Source organism: Melanotaenia boesemani, chromosome 23, assembly GCF_017639745.1.
Source record: "Melanotaenia boesemani isolate fMelBoe1 chromosome 23, fMelBoe1.pri, whole genome shotgun sequence".
In the NCBI taxonomy this organism is placed as follows: Eukaryota; Metazoa; Chordata; class Actinopteri; order Atheriniformes; family Melanotaeniidae; genus Melanotaenia; species Melanotaenia boesemani.
This window is the reverse complement of record NC_055704.1, coordinates 24,862,327-24,887,291: the sequence shown is the minus strand read 5'-3', so window position 1 is coordinate 24,887,291 and position 24,965 is coordinate 24,862,327. Positions and strand designations below refer to the sequence as shown.

Genomic DNA, 24,965 nt, shown 5'->3' with positions numbered 1-24,965 from the left:
ATGCAATATTTATAAAGAAAACAAACATTTAACTTAAAGACAATTTTATTCTATGTACAATGACTTTCAGAAAATCACGGAAGATTTCCCCAAAGACTTGCTGAACAGTTTGAATCTCCTGCGGTGATCTGTAAAAAAGAAAAGATGCTTAACACAGTGGATTGAAAATTTAACAATTTGATTTGTTAAAAAAATACAACCATTATTAGAGATGCACCGTTACCAGTGTCGGCCCGATACCATGAACGTGTACTCGTACTCTGTATTCATTAAAGTGTTAAAATACTACCGAAGCCAACGCCAGCGTAAAAAAAAAGGACTGTCAAGGCATTAATGTAAACAGATTAATCTGTTTTAACACAAAATTATTAGTCATGCTACATTTACAAATCTGAAACTAGCATTATCTCAGCAAGAGAAACTGATGTTGGGCATGTATGTAACGGTACTTTGTCACAGGTGTGAACAGAACCCACCAAAAGCCACTTTAAAAAAAGATCCTGACAGTTTTCAAGCTTTACGCTTAGAGGACGACCCATTTCATATTTCAAACAATTACCCACTCAGTCAGCACATCCGACATTCGAGACCACGCTCCTTATCAGTAAACTGTAATGGGATTTATTAGTACTCATAGTGGTACTCTGTATCAGCAAGTACACAAATATAAGTTCTTGTACACGGTTTAAAAAATTTATTTGTGCGTCCCTAGTAATTGTATATGGATTTAATCCAAATTAACATTGCAGCTAGGCTAAAATGCTCCACTACGTACGTGTGTGTGTGTCTGTGTGTATATGTAAAATTGGTCCTGAATGAACAAACAAGAGTTCACCTCATTCTTCATCTGGTGGGATACCAAGCTCCTCATCTGTCCATTTAGAGGCATCTGGCCAGGGGTAGTGACCCTGTAAAAGGAGGTATGAACTTTTGTCAAGTCATTTAAATATCAAGGTTTTGTTCCTTACAGTTTTTGTTCCTGTTCTTGGGCAGAACATGAACTCTAGTTTTATTCATACAAACAAAAACTATAGACTGTTTTTTGTTGGAAGAACTATATTCAAGTTTGGTCTTCCTGACCTGGATCCAGCACGTTAGAACATTTCTTTACTGTCGTTTCTTAATGTTAAAATTAATTTGTAACCTTAGCCCACTACAAGCTTAGGGAACTACTTCTGGTTATACTAGAAACCGGTGGGGTATATTCATAGCTGTTTCGTCTCAGGGTTAGATATGCTGCAGTCAGAGATGCTTTATTCTAAAGAGCTGCAGAGTGCGACTCCAAATCTATATCCCAATGCACTGTATGTATGAATAAGGACATGCAGGTGTAGGAGCGCATTAAGTTAAGTCTTTTAGTTGTTGAAAAAAATGTATTCAAGTTACAAAGGAGACCCCGTATTGGACTGGGCGGATACAGACGATGGATAGATGAAATTACAGAGGTTATAGGCTGTCAAAAGCCTAACACTGATCAATCATTTTAAGAGAGCTTTTCCTACTTTACATTGTATTGTCAAGGCCATTACTACCAGAACTTTGGCTGTTATTGTCTTAAAGTTTGTCTCAGTTTTGTCTAAAGGGTAAATACGGCTCAGTAAGGTGGAAATTAGGTTATTTACTAAGCTAGTGCTGAATATTCCTCCAGTTTACTGTTGTTGGGTTGCTTCCCTGCTTATTTTGGGTGGTTGGGTAAATACGATGAAACACACTTAAGTCAGCTTTGCTGCATAGATTAATGTGAGCAGACAGTATCCCTGTTCACTTCAAAATGTATCCCGACTGCCATCATACCATCTACAATTTAACTGACAATGTGGCACACTTTACAATATAAAGTATATATTATGATTACATGTCATTTCTCTAGCCAGTAAACGCGGGACATGCACAACATCTCGTTTACTTACCAACACTGCATCTGAATCATGCCAGCAGTGCCAAAGAATCCAAAACCACATGGCACCACTGATGATCTCTGACTGAAGCTGTTGTTTCTTGGTTAGTTGTGGATATTGCCTGTACTGTGGTTCAATGTGCGGTCCGTCGCTAGCCCTAAATATTAAAGCATATAAAAGATGCATGTTACATAACTTACAAAATACTTAATACACATAAATATGTAAAACTGTAATTTATGTTTCAATGCATTACATTTTAGTTTAACGGCGTGAGCTATTACTTAAGCTAATGTCGTAGCTATTGTGCTAGCGGACTTACTTTCTGGTCGTTGTCCGTCCAGGACCGCCTCTAAGCAGCCGCGTCCCTGTCCTGAGGACTCCTAACGCCCTTCCAAAAGAAGACATGCTTGTTTATTTAGCTTACCCTCGTCTTTAGACGAGTTACAGCTTGAGATTTTTTGCGAGATTCTACTCCAACCCGGAGAAGTCACCTTCTCCCCTTGTCAATAAACGACCTCTAAACAAGGCCAGCCGTGATTGGACAGAAGGCGATGGCCCCGTTTGCTAATTGGCTGATGAAAAATGCCTAAATATTTTAGAGCGCCCTCCTTTGTTTCACTGAAGAAATACTCTCAAGATAAGGTACGCTCAGATACTTTGTCATTGTAAAAACATGCAACTCATTTTTGTTTGGTGACTCTTCCAGTCAGCAGCAAGAGATAAGCAGCTAAATAAGAAAGTAGCTTTTAGGAAACAAAACAGTAGTCCAAAGATAAACTGAAAAGTCTTTAATGGCTAATGTAATCTCACCTACTACAGATGTTGAAATCTAATCTAACTCCATATTGTTTTGACATTTTTTATCTCAAACTAGCAACATGAAAACAAACATTTTGACTCATTTAAACAATGTGTTCACTCTATGCCACACAACATGGGGTTTATAGCTACTTGGTCATTTTAAGTCATACTGGACCATTATTTGCATAACTTGGCTACAAATGTGCAAGACACAAATGTACACACACTAATAAAACACTATCACAATATCCAATATTAAAAAGTAAAAAAGAAGGGTTTGTTAAAAAAAAATCTAATGTCAAAGATAATGATGTAAAACATAAATAAACAGATGTTGCCTTTGACGCAAACATGTTTGAAAAACGATGGAAAATAGATGTTTATTATTGTGCTTCACTACCTCTTCTTCATTCTGTGTTTTGGAACTGACCCAATTAACCTGTAACCGTGTTAAATCAGAATGATTTCCATTGTTTTTTTTTTTTGTTTGTTTTTTTTTTGCTTGGTACACGATTTTAGACCAACAGCTTGGGCCTCTTTGTCATCACTTCTTCTAATAAATTATTTGGTTTGCAAGAAAGCAACTACAGCACCCGGGCTCTTGGAGCTATTCCGATTTAATATCTACAGAATGTAATTTGCTGCTGTCTTGCTGAGATAAGGCCTTATCTGTAAAGAAAAAAATCTATAACACCATATGTGCGCCAAAATATTTATATACTATTCAGCATCAGTGGTGCCTTCTCAGATGCAGGTCATCTCTGTGCAGAAATGCATCCCTGACTTATGGTGGTTTTTAGGTGATGGCAGACTTTAACTTCCATATATGAATATAGCAAAGTAGTTACCTGCCTAGTCCACGAGATGGGGTCAAAGTTACACAAAAACAGTACTGTTTAAACCGTACGAGGTGTGCTCTTTATGGGTTGTACATGAACAATTCTTGACACTGTTACATAGTGTAAAAAGGGGAGATCATGTGCTTGTGAAACAGAAATCTAAAATATATGACTGATAAAACCTGCAATTATTGTCTTTCGAGGGTTTGTCTTGTTTCAGTTGAAACGTGCTTTTTTATAACCAGCACAGCTTGGGCAACCACAAACACTTATAAAATCACAAACACATGGATCACGTTTAGGTTTGAGACTGTGGTACGGTTAAAGTAAAGCCATACAGGATATGAAAACAGGAAATAATACTGTAACGAGAACGCGCACGGCGCCGCCGCCCAGACAGAAAGAGAGAAAAAAAATGTCGACGCCATCTTGTTCCCGATCGACGACCAACATCTCATCCCGAAGGGAGATTTTTTTTTTTTTTTTAATGTCTCGACGAATATTACTTAGATTCCACTTCTTCCACGCCATCTATGTTGTTGCTATGGTTGGCTAAAAAAGATTATAGTGCTTCGTTTCATCAAGCGTGGACACAAATTGTACATTATTACCTAATGGCGTCTGGCCGTTGCTGCTCTCCGGTTGCACCCCACTCCCCTCGCAGCTCAGAGCCCGCCCACAAATTCTAACTGCATGATGTCATCATAAAACAGCCATTTCTGAAAAATGACTATTTTCATCAGTTGTTTTTGGACAACCGTGAACCCCCCCATCAACTATGTACCACAGTCTTTTACACAGTAGAGATCAGATCATCTTCAGACCGAAATCAAGACGAGCGCAACCGCCAGGAAAAAAATCTTTCTCCTCCCAATTTCGACAGTTATCGCGGCATCATCCGAAGCCAAACGTGTCCATGTAATGAGACGTCAGAATGGCTTGATCGAGCAAACCTTTAACACATCCGTCGTCCCTCAAGTTGAAAGCAAATACCCTGGTAACTCGTGCATCAGCAGTTACAGTTGTACCGCCCAAATGCGCATGCGCGAGGGGATGCGGTTTAGGGTGGGGGAGGGTCAATAAATGGAAAGGATGAGAACATCCTCCCTCAACATATGATGTCAAAGGGATTTCTACAGACATTTCTAGAGACGTGACAGGAACAGATTTACAACAGTAACCCCGCAAAGAATTTCTAGAATATATGTTCATAGACTCACAAGTGATTAATAATTTTTAAAAATGGGTGAAAATACGACCATACAAGACGTTGATTGTAGAAATTGAAATCTGTGTTTATGTTTTAAATAGTGACTTTCAAGCTCAGAATGAATTGTCCATGTTTAGCAACAGGTGTGTCTGGCTTTACAGTTTGATTCAACATGGTTTCCCATGTGATGTGTCTGTGATCTAATCATATTGGTCGGTGTTTCATAGGCTACATTAGTTTACAATGTAAAATGCCGTTCTTGTGTAAGGAGTTACATAACAGTTTAGCTGCCTTGTAGTGAGTTGGATGGCAGATTTAGGTGGTCTTTTAAAGCCATGACAGAGCCAAAGTAAAGGATTTTGGTAACGGTTAACATGTAATTCATTGCTAATAGTCTAATAATTTGGTTTAGGATAAATGGGCAACTTTTGGTGGTCTGAAATGGTTTCTTAGTGGATAAATCACAAGTATGAGCCATGTTGAGGTCAAATTCCCAGGACTAGGTTAAGGTTGTATCCTTCTGCTTTTCACTGAGAGAGGAAGAGGAGGAAACAGGAGGGGAAACTGTAATTAGTTTAAACAAAACCTCCTGATAAAAACATTCCCACAGCTGACTTCACTTTCAGAAGATTATTCAGATAAGACAGATACAGCATAAAATATTTTGCAGCTGTAAATGGCAATGACTGACATCAAATTTGAAAGATAATAAAAAACATAAAAATAAAACAATGTCTTATTTAACAACGTAGAAATGTTTTTAATGTATGTATTTATATCTTCCTATTTTTTGTGGAATCTACACAAGGCTTTGCCATTTTGATAACATGATACAGTTTTAGAGGATTTAGAGTTTAAATGTTTCAAACCTGTAGTGTTTATTATATTTATTTAGAGATCTTTTCAGTTTTAGCATCGACGTTATTAATGGATTTCAAACAGCAGGACTCTTAAACTGTTGCAAATAGCCATGTAAAATGTTTAATTTATATATATATATATATATATATATATACACACACACACACACAGTTGAATGAATTTGGGTAATTGTCTGGAGAAAACCCAAGACAGAACGTGTAATTATACATTTATTTGCTTGTATTGGAGCTTAAACGATTATAATTAGCGCTTTAAGATAGTTCAATCTCACATTAATGGTTTTAAATCCCGAGCGTTATCCACGGAAATAGCAGCCCAGTCAAGGACTCGATTTCATGAACGCGCGCGGAACACGGCTACACCGCCCCTGTCAAACCGGCAGTGTAGCCCCGCAGTATGTGGAGGCGGAGTTCGGGTTTAGAGATGGTGCGGGAGGGGGGCTCGTGGGGGAGGCGGAGTCTCAGCAGTCCTGGCAGGGCCGCCATTTTTGCAAAGGGAAAAGAGACTGGTTTGAGGGGATCTAATTTCTAAAAGTCGCCGTTGACTGGGGCTCAGTTTTAACGGTTTCGAATAGATTTTTGTAACATTCCGGTCCCAGCGTAAAACGAGGGGCAACGGATTTTTCATAGACAATAAATCTTTAGAGGACAAGTTTAAAAACAAACATTTTAACCATTGGCTAGGGATCCGCAGTGTGTGAACTGAAGTATTGTTTTGGTTGTGGAAGCTGCGACAGGGGTCTTACCCAGGTCCCCTTTTTTGCTATTCATATTCTCCAGAGTGGACTTAAAGCGGTAAGTAAACTGCATTAAGTTGAAGTTATAGAGTGAGCACAAATCCGACCTAGAAGGGTATTGTTGGCTTTAGTTAGCTGGCTAGGCACATCATGCTGGTGCTTGCTAACGTAGTATCCTCTGAGTTTAGCTTAATAAATTACTGATGAACAGTCATACCAGGTTCTGTATATGCCATGTTCTTTTTGTTCATATTTATGTTAATGAAACCTTAAAACCGCTAACAAAATGACACAAGTTTCCAATGGGAGTATCAACTTGGCAAGCCAACAGAGCACTTGCTAACTAGCGCATGCTACTAGCTTAAATTAGCCTGACAGAGCGAATAGGGATTTGACTTTCCGTTAAATATGTGGCAAAACACGAAACGTCAAGAAAAGTTATCGGGTAAATAATACGTAAAGGTCGTACTATGACTGACTGTTGACCAGAGATTTAAGCAGCATCGACATTTAATTACAAATCTCCATTTCCCCTCGTAGGCATGAAACAAAAAAAGAAAGAAAAAAAACAAAAAACGGTACACTACATTGATCTGCTGTATAGGATAAGGTCTGTGTTCATTTAACGTTCAGAGATGAGATCCTACTTAAAAATGCAACATTAATATTTTCCGCACGTTGACTACACATAAGCAAATGTAAAGGGGGAGTTACTTGATGTTTAGTTTGACACACTGCGGGCCATATTGCGCACAGTTTTATTTGCTTTTGTGTACATATATAAAAATCCACTCAGTCTTACTGTGCCTAACCATATTGTTGTGTTTTTATTTAGGATTTTCGCCTGATTAGCATATTAACTAGAAAAACTGTTTTATAAAATACGAATTTATTCGGTATTGTGTATCGGATCACATATTTGTAAATGAAATCACTAATCTCGTTATTCCCTCATAGCTAATAGAGCCCTTTTATTGCTAACGTTGAGAGAATCTGAAATTCATCACAAGCCTTCTAACGTATAATTGTTAATGTGATTTTGAGCTCATTACAAGCTAGAAACCATAACGCTGTCTCCTACACTACACAATGCTGCTCCCTTTATTTTCAGCCAGTTGTGCTGCTGCACGTTAGATAAAATCTTTCTAACAGTGATTGTCAGCAAAGGCGCCAGTTGTTTTAAGGATGTCTAATGTTGCTAGAAAACAGTGTTTTCAAGACGGTTACAATGCTTCAGAGTAGATTTTAACAGCAGTTGCAAACTTGAATCTGCCTGGTAGCCTCACTTCACAGCATTATTTCCGCTCAGAGAAATGTTGTACAATGCTACAGCTCAAAACCAGATAACAATGAGCTTTTACGTACATGTAAACAGATACTTGAAGACGTTTAGCCTGTGTCCAGGGCAACTAAGTGTTGTTTAAAACAGCTTAAATGACTTGTTACATTACGAACTGGTCTCACGAGCTCCTCGTGGAATCCCAGTTATGAGAAGATGGAGTGAAGAATAGGTCCAATGTCAAACAAAGATATTTTAGCTTCTGTCTAACTTAAACATTTCGCAGCTTCTTAATTTAGTCAGTATGTATTGGGCTCAAATGCTGCAACCGTGGGGGAGGGGATGTTCCAGTTGTGTATCTCGCCCCACTCATGCAATTTGCAACTTCACTGGCAATCCTAGCCATGCTTAACTATACTGTTTTACCCAGCCGGACACAAATTACCGTACAAATGTGCTGTCGGCTTTGGTTTGCCCCGATCTGCTATATGTCGACGCTGATGTCGCTCTTTCCTGTCTGTGACGACCCAAGCATTAATCCACTCCTTTCGTGTAACCATCTACGCATTATGCTGTTAGCCTCCGTTAGCTCGGTTCGTTGCATACCGGGTTATTTTTGGCCTTTAATAGCGGTCCCAAATGACGATATTCTCAGCAACTTCTCTGCTTAGCGGTGAAAAAGACCAAATTAAAGACAGTCCGAGCTTCTGTTGTCTCACCGCCTCCTGTACCATGACATGTAGCCTGCCAACATTACATTTGAGAGGCTAATGCTGGCCCTGCTTTTCGACTTATTTACTGGTAACAACACAGAAACTGTACCGACAGAGTGATACTTGGAGTAGATTGTGTGAAATAGTTGATTGATTGCATTCTTGGGGGATTTTCTTCCCATGGCGAGGCTCTCCTGGCTACACGCCGTCCTGAAAAAACGCTCTGAAAATGGCGACAGCACCAGGCTGTTGTGGTAACATAATAGCAACGTTGTACCCTCCACACCCCTATCGGCTGGACTGACTGCAGCGCCGACATACTCACCGAGAAGCAACTACACAACACATGATTTTTATTTTAGTTGTGGTTACAGTAACGTCAAACGATCTGGATGGTTACCCCATCGTTTTGGCTTTTATTAGTCATTATCACATATACTGTTTTTCTCATTACTATATATATATATATATATATATATATATATATATATATATATGAATGACTAACCTCAAACGTGCGCCATGGCTCATGATTTAATGTAGGAGATGCTTTCTTATAGAAATCAGTAGATTGTTATGCTTCATTTATAAACAGCACAAAGGTAGTTTTTATTAATATGCATAAACACATCTGTTCAGGAAAGTAAATTCACAGACTACCAGGAATAGTCCATTTACAATACTACAGCAGGTTTAATCTCCGCTACTGTAAATGCACCTATGTTTTATTTAAACATTGAAGCATGTAGATAGGTCACTGTTGGTGGGTTGTAACTGCTCACTAGAATTTGAATATCAAAAAATGGATTGCTTGAAGCTTGTAGAGAGTTCATAAAGTACATTCAAAAGTCTCCAGTCATAAGAGATAAAAAAGCTTTGCTCTTTGTGTTGATGCCGAATCACTTTTATTGGCTGTAATAAAGTACTATTTCAGTCAGTGTTATGACTTGATCTTTATGTTTACATACACATGGTGTAGAGCAGTTAAAAGCTGTCTGGAAGTATTATTCACAAAAATATGTTATTGATATGACTTCATTTGAGATTCATTTTTATTATGTTTGACCAGATAATTTCTTATTTTTCTGTGTACATTTTTATTTTTCAAATAATAGATGCATTGATATAAATATTTAAAATGATGGAAATTAATTCTGATTTCCAGGGTAGGCTCAGTCTTGTGGCACAGCTGTCTTTCTCTCTGCTTCACCCTGTGGGACATACTTTGGCACTTTGTTCCACTCAGACGTCTCTTCATGACTCTTTCCAAGAAACCTTTTTTTTTCTTTTACCCCTGATAGTTTTGGAGCTGCTTGTGTAAAAATGATGAACATTTCTCAAGTTTCTCTCGCATATACCTAACTACCTATTCACAACAGATTATGGTACAAACTACTAAAAAGATAAAAGGGGTTGGCATAGGTAAAAAAAAAATGGTAGTTATGCTGCTGTTATATGGCATCATCATGTTGTTGCAGACAGTTTGATCAAGATGTGCTTTTTGTCAGTTAGCTGGTGTAACAAAGCAGAAGCTTAACTAATGAATGTTAAACAACCGAACCACCTGAATCTGTTTGAAATAGTTTGTTTCAAGTAACACATCTGTATTCATATCAAATATATCCATAAGTCTTCAGTTTGGTCACCCTTTGCCTGCCACTAACAAAGCTGAGTACTAGACAAGTGTGAGAGCCCTACTGTTTCTAATTAGTTTCTGCCTTTAATACAACACATCCCAAGCAATCTCTTATCCTAGTAAAGGGGCAGAGGTCTTTGTTTAAATACTCATTAATCTTTTTTTTCTGTCTATATGATATCTGAACAAGCAGTTTAAATACCCAATTGGCTTAATGTGGGCCTGATGGCCATGTGCAGGATAGTGAGTGTTTTGTTTGCTGTACTAACGGAGATGGAAAGTGGAGGCGTGGTGCATATCTTCTACTGCCATAGGAACAGAGCACTTTGGCAAGCAGCATAGATTCGTGACAGCTTCAGATGACACACATCTCCTCTCACCCTAACTCCAGTTTGAACTCTGAGATGCATGTAGAGATACTGCCACAAACTGGGTTTAATACTTTTTTTCCTCTCTCTTCTGGTTTCCTTGATAAGAGACAATAGAAGAGCAGGACCAGGATGTCGAGGACCTCTGTTTGTGTATTGATATATTGATGGGGACAGTTGAAGGCCATACACAAAAATTTTCTTTTTTTTTTAGTTTTGTTTTGCTCTTTCTAATCTCTAGACAAAAACTTGTTATACCTGAGACAGTAGCACTTCTGCGCCGCTGAAGTGTGTATAGATACACCTCAGTGTGGGACTAAGTTACGTTGCTGTCTCCGGTGATCTCACATGTGTGGTGCCCAGACCCCAAGAGACCCAGAGACAAAGCTGAATGGCTCATGAGCCCAACTCAGTCACATGGCATCCCAGCTGGGAAGAGAAGCCAGGGCTCAGGTGACCTGTTTTTGTGCTGCTAGCTGGGCCGTAACAGATCCCTCTTTAAACTAGCAAGCTGTCTCCCTGACAGGTGGCTTTAGTGCTGGAGCTGCTGAGGCTGCAGCCTTGCTGCACCTCCATAACCTTCCTGTTGCTGCCCCAATGTTACAATACAGCCATGGTGGTCGCAAAAGGCAGTATGGCCGGAATAAAGCAGGGATATATACCATCAATGTTGGTGATGTAACAACACTGCAGTCCAGCCCTGAAATTGATCATCAAACACACTGTTTTAATGCAGCTTGAGTTGCTATTAAAGTTATTTTTGCACTGTAGACGCCATGTAGCCTCTCCCTATTTTCTCTGCACACATGGAGACATAGCTCGCATTTTAGTTAGCCGGACTGTGCATTCTCCAAATGCTGTAATTAGTTACCAGCTCCATATGTTCCTGCCTGTCAGCCTCTAATCACAATGGCTCTCCCAGTAAAGGGAGCAGGATTATATTGGATCCCACATCTGCAGTCATGCTGATTGAGCTAGTATTTTGATGTAATATGTACCAGTCCTGATTTGAGATGTTTAAAAGAGCTCACCCTTGACCATACATAGCTTGGCTGTGACTCTAAACAGCAGAGGAAATGAGACTGTATCCCAGAGTTTTCCTTAACAGGCCTGACATGCCCCAGCCTTGCTTTCTTCAACATACTCCTTCACAGTTTGAACAGTCCTCAGAGCACACTGTGATTTCAATACTTTTTTCAATACTTGGTTTTAAAGCACCTTTTTTCAACTAGTTTTCCTCATTGTATTTAGTTTAATGCTTTAAGTAGCAAACATTTGATGAGTGTAGGTGGGTGTAGGAAATGTTGGGACTCTCCTAAATTTCAGTAACTTAGCCAACAAATGAGCATGCAACATAACCACATCACTTTTTGATATTTTTTAATGTTCTCATTGTCCTCACGCACCTCTTTGTAATTGTAGCAGAAAATCTGCTTGCATTTGTTTCCCCTGCTGTTCTGATGTATGACTTCACCTTTGTGCTTGAGTGCAGCCATGGGCATGCTGATTGATGAAGAACAAGGCAGATCCAATGTGGTAGATTCATACCTGGGGAAAAAGGGCCAAGCCTGCATTCCATTTGGGTCAAACTTCCTTTATATGAATATATTTGTGCAAGTGTGTGTTTCTAAGCTGAGTCATTGCAGCCAGCTATGTGTGTGGTGTGGAGTTGCTTTAGCTTGGCGGGGGGCTACAGGATAGAGTTGGAACCCCTTATCTTGTCTCTTCCCACCTATCTAGAAATATAATCTGCTCAGATTTGGCTGTGAAAAGAAGGATGAAAACACTGTTACACACTGAGTTACGTTAATATATATATATATATATATATATATATCATATTTATATATTAACCATATATAAATATGATGGTGTGGGTTTTCTCTCACTGACTTCAGTGCAGTTCTGTCTTAAAAGGACAGCTATTCCACACACAATGACGTGACTGTGTCCCTTCAGTGAGGGAGGGAGAGAAGAGGAGAGTGGGTTACGCTATGTGCTCCACTCTGCCACCCAGAGTCCACCCAGGTCTCAGCTGTGTAGCATCACTGTCAGACAGTCCCCATGTACACCTCCCCCACCCCTCTGCCCTCTCCAATGGAGGGGCTTTAGTGATTTGTAAAGCTCCCTGTAGCGCAAGGAAATCTATTTAGTGAGCGAATAAAAGGCAAACAGTTTTATTGTAAAAACTTGAACCACTTCCATCTCATGGCTTTTTTTATTTTTTTTTATTTTTTATGAGTATCCACTTTTTGTGTATTTCTTTCTAGGTGGGATTCCCTGATCTACTCACCCTCCCCTGTGCATGTTCCCATCTCCCCCACTCACTTCCCTCACATGTTTCTATAACAGCAGCAGATCGAGCCAAAGGTAGCTTCAAATGGTCTCTCCTGGTCCTCTTGTAATTAGGAACAGCGTCTGCGACACTCCCCTTCCCTCTCAGCTCTGCTTTACTGTCTCTGGTTTATTTAGGAAGTACACAGAGGAGGGAGAGAAATCCGCCTGGGTGGGGTGACTGGGGGGGGGGCTCTTCTTCTTTTTTTCTCTCTGTGGCTGCATTTTCCAGGGTGATGGGCAGCTCTCCTAGAGGAAGTAGGAGGTGCAAGCAGAGGCAGTCACAGCGCTGCTCCGATTTAGTCAGGAATGTTGCTGTTCTCTACTTTTTTTTCTTCTTTTTTTCCGCCTGATTTTCGCCAGTCTTGCCTGTATCTGGCTGCAGTGCATGTTTGCACACTGCTCTGAAAGCCTCACTTATCCAAGAATGTTTGAACGGACATGGCGAGAGGTTATCTGTCTGTTTCTGAGTTTAGTGGGAATTGCATGTGTGAACGTGAAGTTGTGTGCATACTCTTTACTAATAACAGCAAGGCTCAGTGGACAAAAAAATGTGTAGTGGACAAGGGGAAAACAACAAAAGCTTTGATGGAAAGCTATTTCACTAGATCTGAAATACACTGGGCCTCTCAAACTAACAAAGGGGAGTTTCTGGAAAACTTTCCAACATCTGTTAGAAAGAAAGTGTTATGGGTAAATCAGTGTCCATCATATGTGTCCATAATAATGTTACACACAGTCACTGTATGCAGAATCAGCAATGATGTAGGAAAGGTGATCCTTTCAGTAGCCTTAGCAGACACACAAACTCACCAGGGTCGTCTTCCTCCTGATAACTTGGCCTGAAAGCTTAGGGGAAGTTTATGCCTGAAATGACTCCTTTGAGATCTAAAGCTACCAATATTGTTTGTATTTCTCAACATGAGCTCTGATTTTATTTGACGGAAGCTTTGCAGTCAGGATTTGAAGCTAACCTGGTCATGAAATACTGCTTTCCTCGAAAGATACTCTGTAAATGTGTAGACAGGCATTTTAAGAGTCTGTCAGAGGGCATGCTGAACTGCATACTTTTCTCTCAAAGCCCTGTGGGCATGCAGGGGCGTGTTTTTTTGTGCTCTTTCTTGCAAAGTGTGCCCCTACCAAATATATGGCACATTATTGCTTGGTAACCCTTCTGCCATCTACACCCTTAGCTGTGATCTGGGCTTTTGTTTGGCCACAGTTTTCATGAGCAGGCGGAGGTGTGACCTCCAGCCTATTTTGTCTCAGCATCTGTCCCTCCCACTAATCCCGCTTATCAACAGAGCTCTCTGTATCAGGGACAGCCACACTAACACATATGCTCCCGTCTGGATTCCCATCAGATACAAATACTAGCTTAATATTTCCATCCATGCTACTTTGACATATAATTTATGGGTCAAACCCTTCTACTATTGGACAATAGGGATTTCACAGAGGTTTCCTTAGACCCAGAGTAATCCATTATTACCTTGATTTTGTAGCTGTATTTTCACATGTGGTTGTGGAGATGCTAAGAGAGCAGTCATAATTAAAAACTTAAGCTTTCCTGTCAATGCAGTCCCCAGAATGGAGCAATGCTCTTTAGAGGGGGCAAAAATGGCCTCTGTGTTGCATTTTTCCTCCCTTCTTTCATGGAGGCTGGCTGCTGTGTGTGTGCTCTTGCTCCCCTTTGTGGGAGTTTTCTTACAGTGCAGGCTTTTGCATTCCTGGCAGAGAAAGAGTAGAGGTCGCTTTAGCGCAGTTGCAGCAGCAGCTCAGGCTTCACCTTACAATATTGTATTTTCCTGCTTTTCATCAGTCAACAACCTCAATATGGTAGCTTTCACCCGAGGGGAATTCCTGGCAAACACTCCTCTGTCAAATTCTGAAGTTATGAATCATTCATTTACATGTGCTGGAAATACCCCATTTTCACGCTGAGTGACAATTTCAGGTTTAAAAGAATCTGCAGCCTGGCTTCAATTTTTGCTTCTGGTGTAAATAAATTGTTATATGATCACCTGTTTATCTTTGGACTTACTGTTCTACACAAAATTAACTGAATGTTTTTCTTTCTTCCCTTTCTTTTGTCTGTCTTTTCCTTCCATCTGTTGTGTTTTCAGGCCTTGTGGATGCACTTAGATGTCTGCAATGACTGCTGTGGCTGGTATGCCTCAGTGTTTTGGACTCCCTTTCTCTGGACTCAGTAGGACAAGAACTGATCAGCAGAGAACGTCATGAGCATAGTCATCCCAGTAGGGGTGGACACAGCAGACACCTCGTACTTGGAAATGGCTGCAGGCTCAGAGTGAGTAACACCAGGGCTTCACCATAAACACTTTTTAAGCCCCCCCCCCAATTCCTCATTTAATTAATCTCTATATACAATTTATGTTTGTAACCCACGCCCAAACTTCATTTTCAGTTTTACTCTTCATTTCTCCGTCTTCTTTCCCCACCTTTAACCTTATGGCTCTTTTCTCATATCTCACCTCTCTTTGGTGTGATTCACACACACTCTTTCCTTTTCATATGCCTCAACATGCCTTCCGAAATGACTGTAGCAGCTCTATATCTTTTCTTTTTCGCTATGGTTTGTGTCAGTTCTATGTTTCATGTAAGAGCTTGTCTCCTGTGTTTACAAGGTTACTGTTAGTGAAGTAGGATGCTCAGTCTAAAGACCTGTGCAGTCTTGGCATCAGTTGTACTTGTGCTCATCTATTCTGCGTGATGTAGACATTTCGTGTTCAGCTATTAACTAATTCAGGAACATCTCTAAAGCAGTGATTTGTACACAAGCACCAAAAATAATTTTCCTTGATCCTTGTCTGAAGCTGTAGCTTGGCCTTTGCACATGTGTACACTGCATTTAGTCAGTGGAGCAGAAATGGTGCATGGTGCCATGGCAACAAGCCGATTGCCCCTCCTCTTCGTTTCCTATAGTCTCGTCAAGGACATTGCCGCGGCTTTATCTGGTCAACTAAATGAAGCAAGACGTCCACGTATGACTAAAGAATAATGTACGTCATCTACTTACGGAGGGGCTCCTGTCTCTTTAAAACAGGGATAGCCCTCCCCTTTGCCTTCATCGGAGCTGTTGCTGTGACAGCTTAAGTTGCCATGGTATCTGCCCCTCACTCCCCTCCCTTCTCTCTGCACTGCGCAGGGCTTGTTGCTATAGTCACTGGCCTGAGTGACAGGTGGTCTTCTCACAGATATGGCGTCTTAAACAGTCCCAATGCATCCCCCTATCCCCCCTCCTCATCTCCACAGAGCTCAGCTACAGCTGGGGGTAGAATTAACCTCCTTGCCTTGACTCTTTGTCCACTTACACTCAGTCTGATTGCCTGCTGCAGGTTTATTCAAAAGCAGATAACAAGCTTGAAAAGGGTGCTTCCACCTGCTGCTGCGTTGGCCCTGTCCAGACCGGAGGGATGGAGCGTAGCTGGACATGCGAGGACATATCCAGCTCCATGGAGAATTCAGCGTGCCAGCTGAGCAACGGTGGGGCTGGCGACTCACCAGAGAATCAGCCTCACGTCCTTTCTATGTCCCCCTGAAGTCTGCAGCAGCACGACCAGTTGTTGGCTAATGCAGTGTGTGTCTACAATCATACACACCGCTGCCTAACGTGCGCGCACTCGCTGCCAGAATACGTAGTGTTGCCATAGCAGCAAGTAGGAGCTCTTCAGGAGTCAAAGTGTTGCTTCTGGCTGTTCATGGCTGCTCTTTCTCCCCTATGCTGCTGATCTCTACATTATCCATCCTCCATTCTGCCTCATCACGCTCTATTAGCAGCTGTTTGAATTCTTGATGACATCTGTTTTTGTTTGTTTTTTTGTTGTTTTTCTTTTTCTGGGAATTTAGAATATATATATATATATATATATATATATATATATATATATATATATATATATAAATAAATAATCATATCATTCATATAAAATCATGCCTAGCTGCTGCCTTATATCTTTCTGTGCGTAACACGGGCAATTGCTGATTGTATTGGAGCCTGATACCTGGTCAACAGCTTACAAATTATTTTGACTCTAGACCAGGGATGTCCAACTAATATTTAGTTCAGGGGCGACATATGGCACAATTTGATCTTAAGTAGGCTGGACCAGTAAAATAATAGCATAATAAACTATGAATGGCAAAAACTCCATATTTTTCCTCTTTGTTTAAGTGCAAAAGTGCAATAACTTTGTCAAGATGTTTACATTTAATGAACTATAGTTTCAGAAAACATAGTAAAAACAAACTTCTTTTTTTTTTTTTAAATGTGTGCAGTTTTAGCAATGTTTTGCCTCAGTTTATAATGGACACGTGTATTACAGCTTCTAAATTACAATGTATTTGCAAAATTAAAAAACATTCAAACACAGGTATCTGGAACTAGAAAATCCAGTATTTCACATCATGATCAGAACAATTTTTCAAGTCTAGAAGTTATTTTAAATGCACATGCATGTACATCTCCACACTTGTAGTAATCCTGACCACCTGAACTGACTCATAATACAAACTGATGTCAGTTTATTTAAGTAAGATATCAAATAAAAGACACAAGTTATCACCTTGCCCAGAGAACAAGCAACCTCACCTCAAGAAAAATTAGTTGCAGTTATTTTTATTTAAAAGAATTGTTATTAATTTCTCACCAAATTCACCCCATTGGCCAGATTGGATCCTCCGGTGGGTCAGTTTTGGCCCCCAACCATACGTTTGACAACCCTGCTCTACACCCTGTTTTGAGCTTTTACAGAAGTGTTGGCATGAATCATAAACATTTAACTACTGTATGCACAGATGTCTTAAAACATGTTGTTTTTCTTCTTAATGAACAAGTTTCAACCAGCCTTCTTTATTCCTCACAGTGATATAAACTGGACAGATATTCAGTAGCTGGATTATAAACTGCAGAATTTGGCCAGATTGATAATCCAAGGTAGAAATTTAGTGCGTCTTCTGCAGACTCGCCCTCTGTTAAATGAAACTCTTTATGTACACAAGGACAAATTAATCTGTAACTGTTGTGTACGCACACACCCTGAACCCTGGTACCGCCTCCAGACCTCATGCATGCAGTTACGTTTTCAGTTTGACAGTGAAGAATCAAGCGGTAATACACAGGAAGTTTTGCACAGTGCTCTTTCGGCGTGCAAGCAGAGCAATAGGGCTGAGAAGAGCTCACACAGGTACTGTGACACCAGCTTACCTTGGGTCTCACTTAAAAGGGTTCAGTTTAGGAAGGGACGGAAGTCATTAGAAGGTGGGACACAGGTTGAAATGTTTTTAACTTCTGTTTAAAATTTAGTTCAGGATTTCTACTTGTTTCTGCTCTTACTTTCTGTTTCTTCTAATGAGGGGGTTATCTTCAGAAAACCTCTGTCCTGATTGTGACTCATATTATGTCCGTTGTTGAGTTGCAGTGTCACGTAGGCAAGCATGGCCGCTCAGGGGCTAATTATGTCCAGCATACATGAGACGGTTCAGCAGGAAGCTTTTTACCTTGCATTTTGCGTTGTTTGAGAAAACATGCCCTTATAGGTGGTAATTCTCGTCAGCTACTACACAAACTCATACTCTTGTAGTTGATGCACGTCTTTGTCCTTGGAGCAGTTTTGTGCTCCACTCTGTAAAGAGAAGGATCAAGTGTGCTTTCACTTCTTTGAACAATCAACCATGTGGATATCTCATGCTAAGCATGAGTTGCTCTTTATGTTTCCCTTTCTTCTTTTCTTACCCCTAACTGACCATCCTGTCTCACACTATCTGTTTTACCAGTTCCACTTCCCTCTTCCTCTAAAACCACTTCTTCAGCAACTGTAGAATAGTTTAATCACCTCATAAGGGTAGGTCAGTCTCGAACAGCTAAACAGGTTCTTTTAGCTGCGCTGTGATGTGGGGAAAGCGGATTTACTGGTTTGGCTTGACTAGGCTGGGAAAAAAAATCATTGTTTTGTGAGAGTGAGAGGCAGCACATGTTTCTGATGATTATCTGTGTTGTACATGTGGTTTCATGGATAAAATGTCAGTAATCTTGACATTTATGTCTGTCTGGCTCTGAAGTACATTTGAGGTGACATGACAGTTAGCAGTGTGTTGCTGGATTTAAAGTTTTTGTTTCGCCTCTTGCTTTCTTGACTGTGCGATAATCATTTCAGTTATTTACAGGAGGGGTATAAATGACAAAATCTGCTACGATACGGTTTAGGAGCCAGGGAACAATATGAAATGATATCACATGCTAATTTAACACAGTCACTTCCATCCATGTCAAATCTCAAAAAGCAACTAAAATATGAAAATATAATATTCTTCCTGAGCTCAATCAGACATTTGAATGAAAAAGAAAAGTTCTTTTAACAAGCCTAAGTTATAACCTTCAGTTATAACAAAGGCAGGACAGTCTGACTTTATCTTGGTTACACCCCTCACTTTTGAACGAAAGCATTTTCATTATCAAAGAAAATGTAAACAAAACCACATGTTCTTAAAATGTCCGTTAAGCACGTTATCAATTTTAAAACAATTTTGGCAGTTTGGATTGATGTTACTTTGTTGATGCTTGAATCAATGTGGTGTTTAATTCCTAGTTTCCTAGTTTTTTCTGTCCTCTGCATCACTGCTAGTAGTTAAACCCCATCCCTGATGTGCATACTTAATGCACTCACATCTTTATGTAAGTTAGGGAGGAACATGATGCATGGGATACGCACAATAACCTTGTCAGTGTTTTTCCATCAACAGTAACACGTATTTGTGTGTTTGTGTCGCTGCTGAACAGACCAGAATCGGTGGAGGCCAGCCCTGTGGTGGTGGAGAAGTCCAGCTACCCTCACCAGATTTACAGCAGCAGTTCTCACCATTCCCACAGTTACATTGGCCTGCCTTACGCTGTGAGTACACATGCTCGGCTTGATCTCACCTTCCTACAACAAACCCTGCATACACCGAGCATTAGCCATGTGTTGCACTGAAAAACTCCAGCGATGACTTGCTTCAAAACAGTAACATAAGCAGGTGTTTTTCTGAAGCTCTGCCAGCAGCTAACCATTAAAGCAGAGCTAAAAACAACAGGTTCATGTTCCATGACTACCTGCATAAAGTCTAAACATAGTTTGAATTAAAAGAATGTAAAAATGAAAAAAGAAAATACCACCAGCTCCAGTGTGCTCTGGAGAGGGAGCAGTGTGTCTGATACCAGTTTGAGTTCTTTAAACACGTGCACTGCAAGGATCTTCTGGATTTCTATCAAGAAATGAATCACCTAGCTTGAGTGAGCAGCCTTAATTTAGGCTGAAATTGAATATTGACCAGTGCTTTATTGACTTTTTAAACATATTGTGACACTAAATATTTCTTTGTATTGTGGCTGCAAATAATTGTCATCATTAGTGACTGTGTAGACAGAAAAACTGACACTATGTTGAGCAATCCTTCATGACCTGTACTCATTTCATCCTTCTATCAGGACCATAATTATGGGGCGCGGCCCCCACCTACGCCACCGGCCTCCCCTCCACCCTCCATGTTGATCCGACAAGGAGAGGGGGGGCTGTTTGTTCCAGGGGGACAGGATGAAGCATCCAGGGGCACCACACTCAGCACGTCAGAAGATGGCAGCTACGGGGCTGACATCACCCGCTGCATCTGTGGCTTCACCCACGATGATGGCTACATGATCTGTTGTGACAAGTGCAGGTAAGATCTGGGTGGCACAAATATCCTAAAGCATTGATCCATGTCAAGTTTTTTCTGATTTTGTTTCAGTCAGCAGCATCAAACTATGAGCTTAAAGTTTGTAACAAAACTTTCTTTTTGTTTTCTTAGTGCCTGGCAGCACATAGACTGCATGGGCATCGACAGGCAGAACATTCCTGAGACCTACCTGTGTGAACGCTGCCAACCACGACACCTGGATAGAGAGAGGGCCATCTTGCTGCAGACCAGGAAAAGAGAGTGCCTATCTGGTAAATAAGGCTACACACATGCATATCACATATTCTTTTGGTCATAATGTTTCAATCCATCTTGAAAAATCTCAACAAAATTGCAGCACAATGACGTAAAGCTGGCTAGAAGGCAGAACAGGCTGTTTTGATGGCTGTATTCCTCAGTGAGTTATGAGGTGTTAGAAATTTTCTTTGAGAACCCACAGATTCACATTTCAGTTCTGCTTTCTCTAGCTTCCGTTCTGCAGTAAATGGTCTGCTTGTTAGTGAGCGTTGCAGGTTGTCGGCAGGGTACAGCTTCCTCTCCCTGCAGGCTGGCCACAATTTTTTCCAGTTTGAGCACAATCATAGTGACACCTGCTGGGCAAGTAGCAAACTACAGCTTTGTCATTTGTGCTGTGGCTTGCCTCATCTGTCATTATTTTATCTTAAGTAGTTTTTAACCTGGCTGTTCATGGCTGGAATGTCAGTTTATTTATTCAGTACTTTCCTAATATATTTCTTATTCAGATGGGGATACGAGTGCTACAGAGAGTGGAGATGAGGTTCCCCCAGAGCTTTACTCCACCTTCCAACACACACCTACCACCATCACCCTGACAACTGGGCGCCTTGGCAATAAGCAGGCTGATAAGAAACGTAAAAAGAGTGGCGAAAAAGAGCCTCCAGCGTCCTCTGCACGAGCTAAGAAGGTCAACTTTAAAACATTCAATTATATTAACAGTGTCTAATTGCATGATTATGCTTGAACTATTTTTAATGTTAGTTTCAATTTTATTACTTTCCCTGCAGGCCTTCAGAGAGGGATCCAGAAAATCCTCAAGAGTAAAGGTGAGTGCGTAGATGCAAAACTCTACCACATAAAGTCGTTTAGTAGTGTTCTGTTTAAGCTTTAGCATAAAGCTGTTGTTTTATTTGTTATTTTTTAGGGTGCAGCTCCAGAGCAGGAGCCAGCAGAGCACCCATCTATGTGGGAGAATAAGATCAAGACGTGGATGGAGCGTTACGAGGAGGCCAGCAGCAATCAGTACAGTGAGGACGTTCAGGTCCTGTTACGTGTTAAGGAGCAAGGCGATGGCAAGAGCCTGGCATACAATACACATCCAGCTTCTTTCAAACCCCCAGTGGAGGTATAAACCACACTCAAATGTAAACTCACACAAGCACAATCACACCCAAACATCCACTAAGTCTTTCCTCACAAGTGTGCCCCTAGCCTAGTGTTTCTTTTCCTTTTGGGGGTTTTATGTTGTTTAATCAGTGCTTCTTCTGGATTTTTGTTCATGTCAGGCTGTTTCTCTTGTTCAGAGTCAAGTTCAGAAGAACAAGAAAATCCTCAAGGCGGTGCGAGACTTGGCCCCAGACTCCCTCATCATTGAGTACAGGGGAAAGTTCATGCTTCGACAGCAGTTTGAGGCCAACGGATACTTCTTTAAGAGGTCAGGATGCTCATCAAAGGACTTCTCCTTAGATTTGTCTCGTTAAATGAAACAAGTACCTTTTGCCTCTTTTTGTTTTGTTTTCCTAAGAGGCTAAATTAATTTATTAATGAAATGTTGGTGTTTTTTGTTGTTTCCATTCATGCACTGACCTAACTTGTTTACCTCTTCAGGCCATACCCTTTTGTGTTATTTTATTCTAATTTTGACGGAGTGGAGATGTGTGTAGACGCTCGCAGCTTTGGTAACGAAGCACGTTTCATTCGCCGTTCCTGCACCCCCAATTCTGAAGTATGTGCACACTTTAGATTTGAGTCAGCTGCTTCGGGTAAAGCAGTCTGTGGGTTTTACTAATCGATTCTTAAACCTCCTCCAGGTGCGGCATGTCATTGAGGATGGGATGCTGCATTTATACATATACTCGCTAAGGCCTATCAGCAAGGGCACAGAGATCACAATTGGTTTTGATTTCGACTATGGCAGCTGGTGAGTTTCTGATTGTTTAACTTGGAGCAGAATGTAGAATCACAGGGAAAAGCAACGGTTATTAGACTTCTTACTGTTTCTCTTAATGCTTACAGTAAATACAAGGTGGACTGTGCCTGTGTGAAGGGGAACCAGGAGTGCCCAGTGCTGAAGCACAACCAAGAACCCACTGAAAACATGGTTTCTGGAAGCAGGCGCAGAGGGTGTCGCAAGGACAAGGAGTCTGCCCGGGATGACCAAGGCCAGAATCAGAATATGGCTTTAGACGGCGAGGGGAAGGGCAAAAGCATAGGCGACAACAAACAAAGAAAACTCTCCCCTCTCCGTCTCTCCATCTCAAACAACCAGGCAAGATTTCATTATGAACACTGCAGAAAATCCAGCCTTTCCTCACACACTTGACTCTAAAATATTGGATTTTTTTATGTTAAAGTACACTGACTTTCCTAATCCATGCTTGTATTTTTTTTTTTTAATTTCGTAAAATTGTTTTTGCATGTGTTTTCCATTGTTTTCCACTTCCTTTATAAACATCCTGTCTAGTTCCCTCTTTTTCCCATCCTCCCTGTAGGCATTCACCTCAATCCCTCCCAAATACTGACAGTTAGGATTTACCTGCATAAGACACTTTGGTCACTGGTCTGGTGAGATGTGTGGTATTGTACAAACCTAGATGTACAGTCGGAGCATGGTGTTTCATTCCAGAATGACCATTTAACTCGCAGCCTAATGGTCATAAATAGGATTCATTAAGAAGGTTGGATTTAAAGAAATCTTGTCAATATGGTGCTTTACCATTTAGAAATTAGTCACATGGCTTAATTTGTACGAGGTTGTCTTGGTTTATACATTCCACAATGCAAAGTCGTAGGAAGGAAGAATATAAGTAAAAGGCATCATAATAGATATAATTACATCAGCTTCAACAATGTCCAGCAGACCCCAGCTTCTTAGCAGATGTGTTTTACACACAGTCTGATCACCAGGGATCAATTGAATCCGTCCTTGTATCTTTGAAGAGCTCTTCCCCTCTCCCCCACCTCTCCTCTCTTCCACTTTACCCTGTCTCCCTCTAGTCTGTAGTCAGACTGAATGATCAGCCGTGATAAAAGCGCCATACCCCGCTCTTCCCTCCTCTTACAGGATCCTGAGTTATTTGAGGATCTAGAAGACAAAACCTCCGTTAGCAATGAAGTAGAGATGGAGTCAGAGGAGCAGATTGCAGAGAGGAGGAGGAAGATGGTAAGTGTTCCAAGCTAGGGGCTACAGCTTTTTGCTATGCAGCCACTAAGCAGAAAGAGCAAAAATAAAAGAAATTCCCGTTGCTCTGGGTGCGGACTTGACTATTTGTCTGCTGAGGGCTTGGATAGGAGCAGCTGTCCTTTACCTCTCTTCCATTAAACTAGCTTCATCTTCATCATTCATCACAGCTACCAATCCCACCACTTTCAATACCCATGTTTGTTTGTTTGTTTTTTTTTTGTTTGTTTTTTTTCTCAGCTCTAATTTTTAAAATTTTATTATTTAATTTCTCCTTCCTTCAGCTTTGACTTCCCTCTTTCCTCACAGCTCCAATGCTTTGCACCTGTTTGTCATTAAACAGTGACAATTGTTTTCCTCAGTTGTTTTTCCTCACCATGTAAGCAAATGAATAGGCCTGCAGTATAACATGCCTGTAAACAACACCTCCTTCCATCAGTGGAAACAAGTCCCATTCATTATCTCAGTATATGCTCAAACTATCCCCCAGTGTGCATTAAAGGTTGAGTATAACTCTCTCCTAACCTTTGTTACGGCCACAAGCTTGAAATGGCCTATCATGGTATCAACCACTCTCCTCTCCCTCTGCCAAATGGCCTCATGCCCCTGAGAGAGAAGCACAGTACACTAACACACGTTCTGGAAATTACCCTGCAGTCAGCTTCATTTCACACGGTGGACCTAAAGTGTAAAGTGCTGACTCATCTTTTGGGCAACATACAGTTCTGCTAATCAGCTAGAGAGATGGATAGATAAAGAGTGGGAGGCAGGGGGGGCTGCAGAGGCTAGAGCCTTGTTGCAACGGCCATATTGATCCAATAGACTGCCCTCCACAAAATTTGTCCCAGGACAGAGCTCTGGTACCAGAGTAATGAAGACTGCACTCACATACTGAGATTTACATGTGTCATATATGCATTAGGATGTTGTGAACCCACACTGCAACAAGGTGCAGTGGAAATAACAGTGGTATTTGTTGGCTCAGCATCTTGCCCACTTAAGCTGATACCAAAGATCCTGTTGGTTGAAAAAACAACCTTATTGTTTTTTTTAATTTAATAAATATATATATATATATATATATATATATATATATATATATATATATATATAT

The 24,965-nt window shown here is 40.7% G+C and overlaps 2 protein-coding genes across 8 annotated transcripts in view; one reads left to right on the top strand and one right to left on the bottom strand.

Annotated features, from left to right (window-relative positions):
• Positions 1 to 27: 27 nt before the first annotated feature.
• On the bottom strand, positions 28 to 8,536 carry ndufb2 (NADH:ubiquinone oxidoreductase subunit B2). Of its 2 annotated transcripts, XM_041977369.1 has the most exons (5): positions 8,475 to 8,536; positions 2,221 to 2,289; positions 1,911 to 2,055; positions 836 to 908; positions 28 to 128 (listed from the first exon to the last, which is right to left on the bottom strand). In XM_041977369.1, the coding sequence occupies exons 1-4, from the start codon at positions 8,519 to 8,521 to the stop codon at positions 837 to 839; spliced, it is 333 nt and encodes a 110-aa protein (XP_041833303.1). In that variant the 5' UTR covers positions 8,522 to 8,536; the 3' UTR covers positions 28 to 128; position 836. The 2 variants fall into 2 exon arrangements, with proteins under 2 accessions (XP_041833303.1, XP_041833305.1); XM_041977371.1 differs by lacking the exon at positions 8,475 to 8,536 and having other exon boundaries at positions 2,221 to 2,452.
• The window catches only part of kmt2e (lysine (K)-specific methyltransferase 2E), a 26,548-nt gene continuing 7,700 nt past the window's right edge, over positions 6,118 to 24,965 (top strand). For 2 of the 6 annotated variants that reach the window (XM_041977355.1, XM_041977353.1), the window contains exons 1-13: positions 6,118 to 6,427; positions 14,826 to 15,010; positions 19,499 to 19,610; positions 20,186 to 20,415; positions 20,545 to 20,684; positions 21,177 to 21,358; positions 21,459 to 21,497; positions 21,596 to 21,796; positions 21,975 to 22,105; positions 22,279 to 22,396; positions 22,482 to 22,591; positions 22,687 to 22,939; positions 23,735 to 23,833. In XM_041977355.1, the coding sequence (XP_041833289.1) occupies positions 14,940 to 15,010; positions 19,499 to 19,610; positions 20,186 to 20,415; positions 20,545 to 20,684; positions 21,177 to 21,358; positions 21,459 to 21,497; positions 21,596 to 21,796; positions 21,975 to 22,105; positions 22,279 to 22,396; positions 22,482 to 22,591; positions 22,687 to 22,939; positions 23,735 to 23,833 (1,686 nt within the window). In that variant the 5' untranslated portion in view covers positions 6,118 to 6,427; positions 14,826 to 14,939. Of the gene's footprint in view, positions 6,428 to 14,825; positions 15,011 to 19,498; positions 19,611 to 20,185; positions 20,416 to 20,544; positions 20,685 to 21,176; positions 21,359 to 21,458; positions 21,498 to 21,595; positions 21,797 to 21,956; positions 22,106 to 22,278; positions 22,397 to 22,481; positions 22,592 to 22,686; positions 22,940 to 23,734; positions 23,834 to 24,965 lie in introns of all 6 variants that reach the window. The other 4 variants (XM_041977354.1, XM_041977352.1, XM_041977357.1 and 1 more) reach the window with 2 other exon arrangements.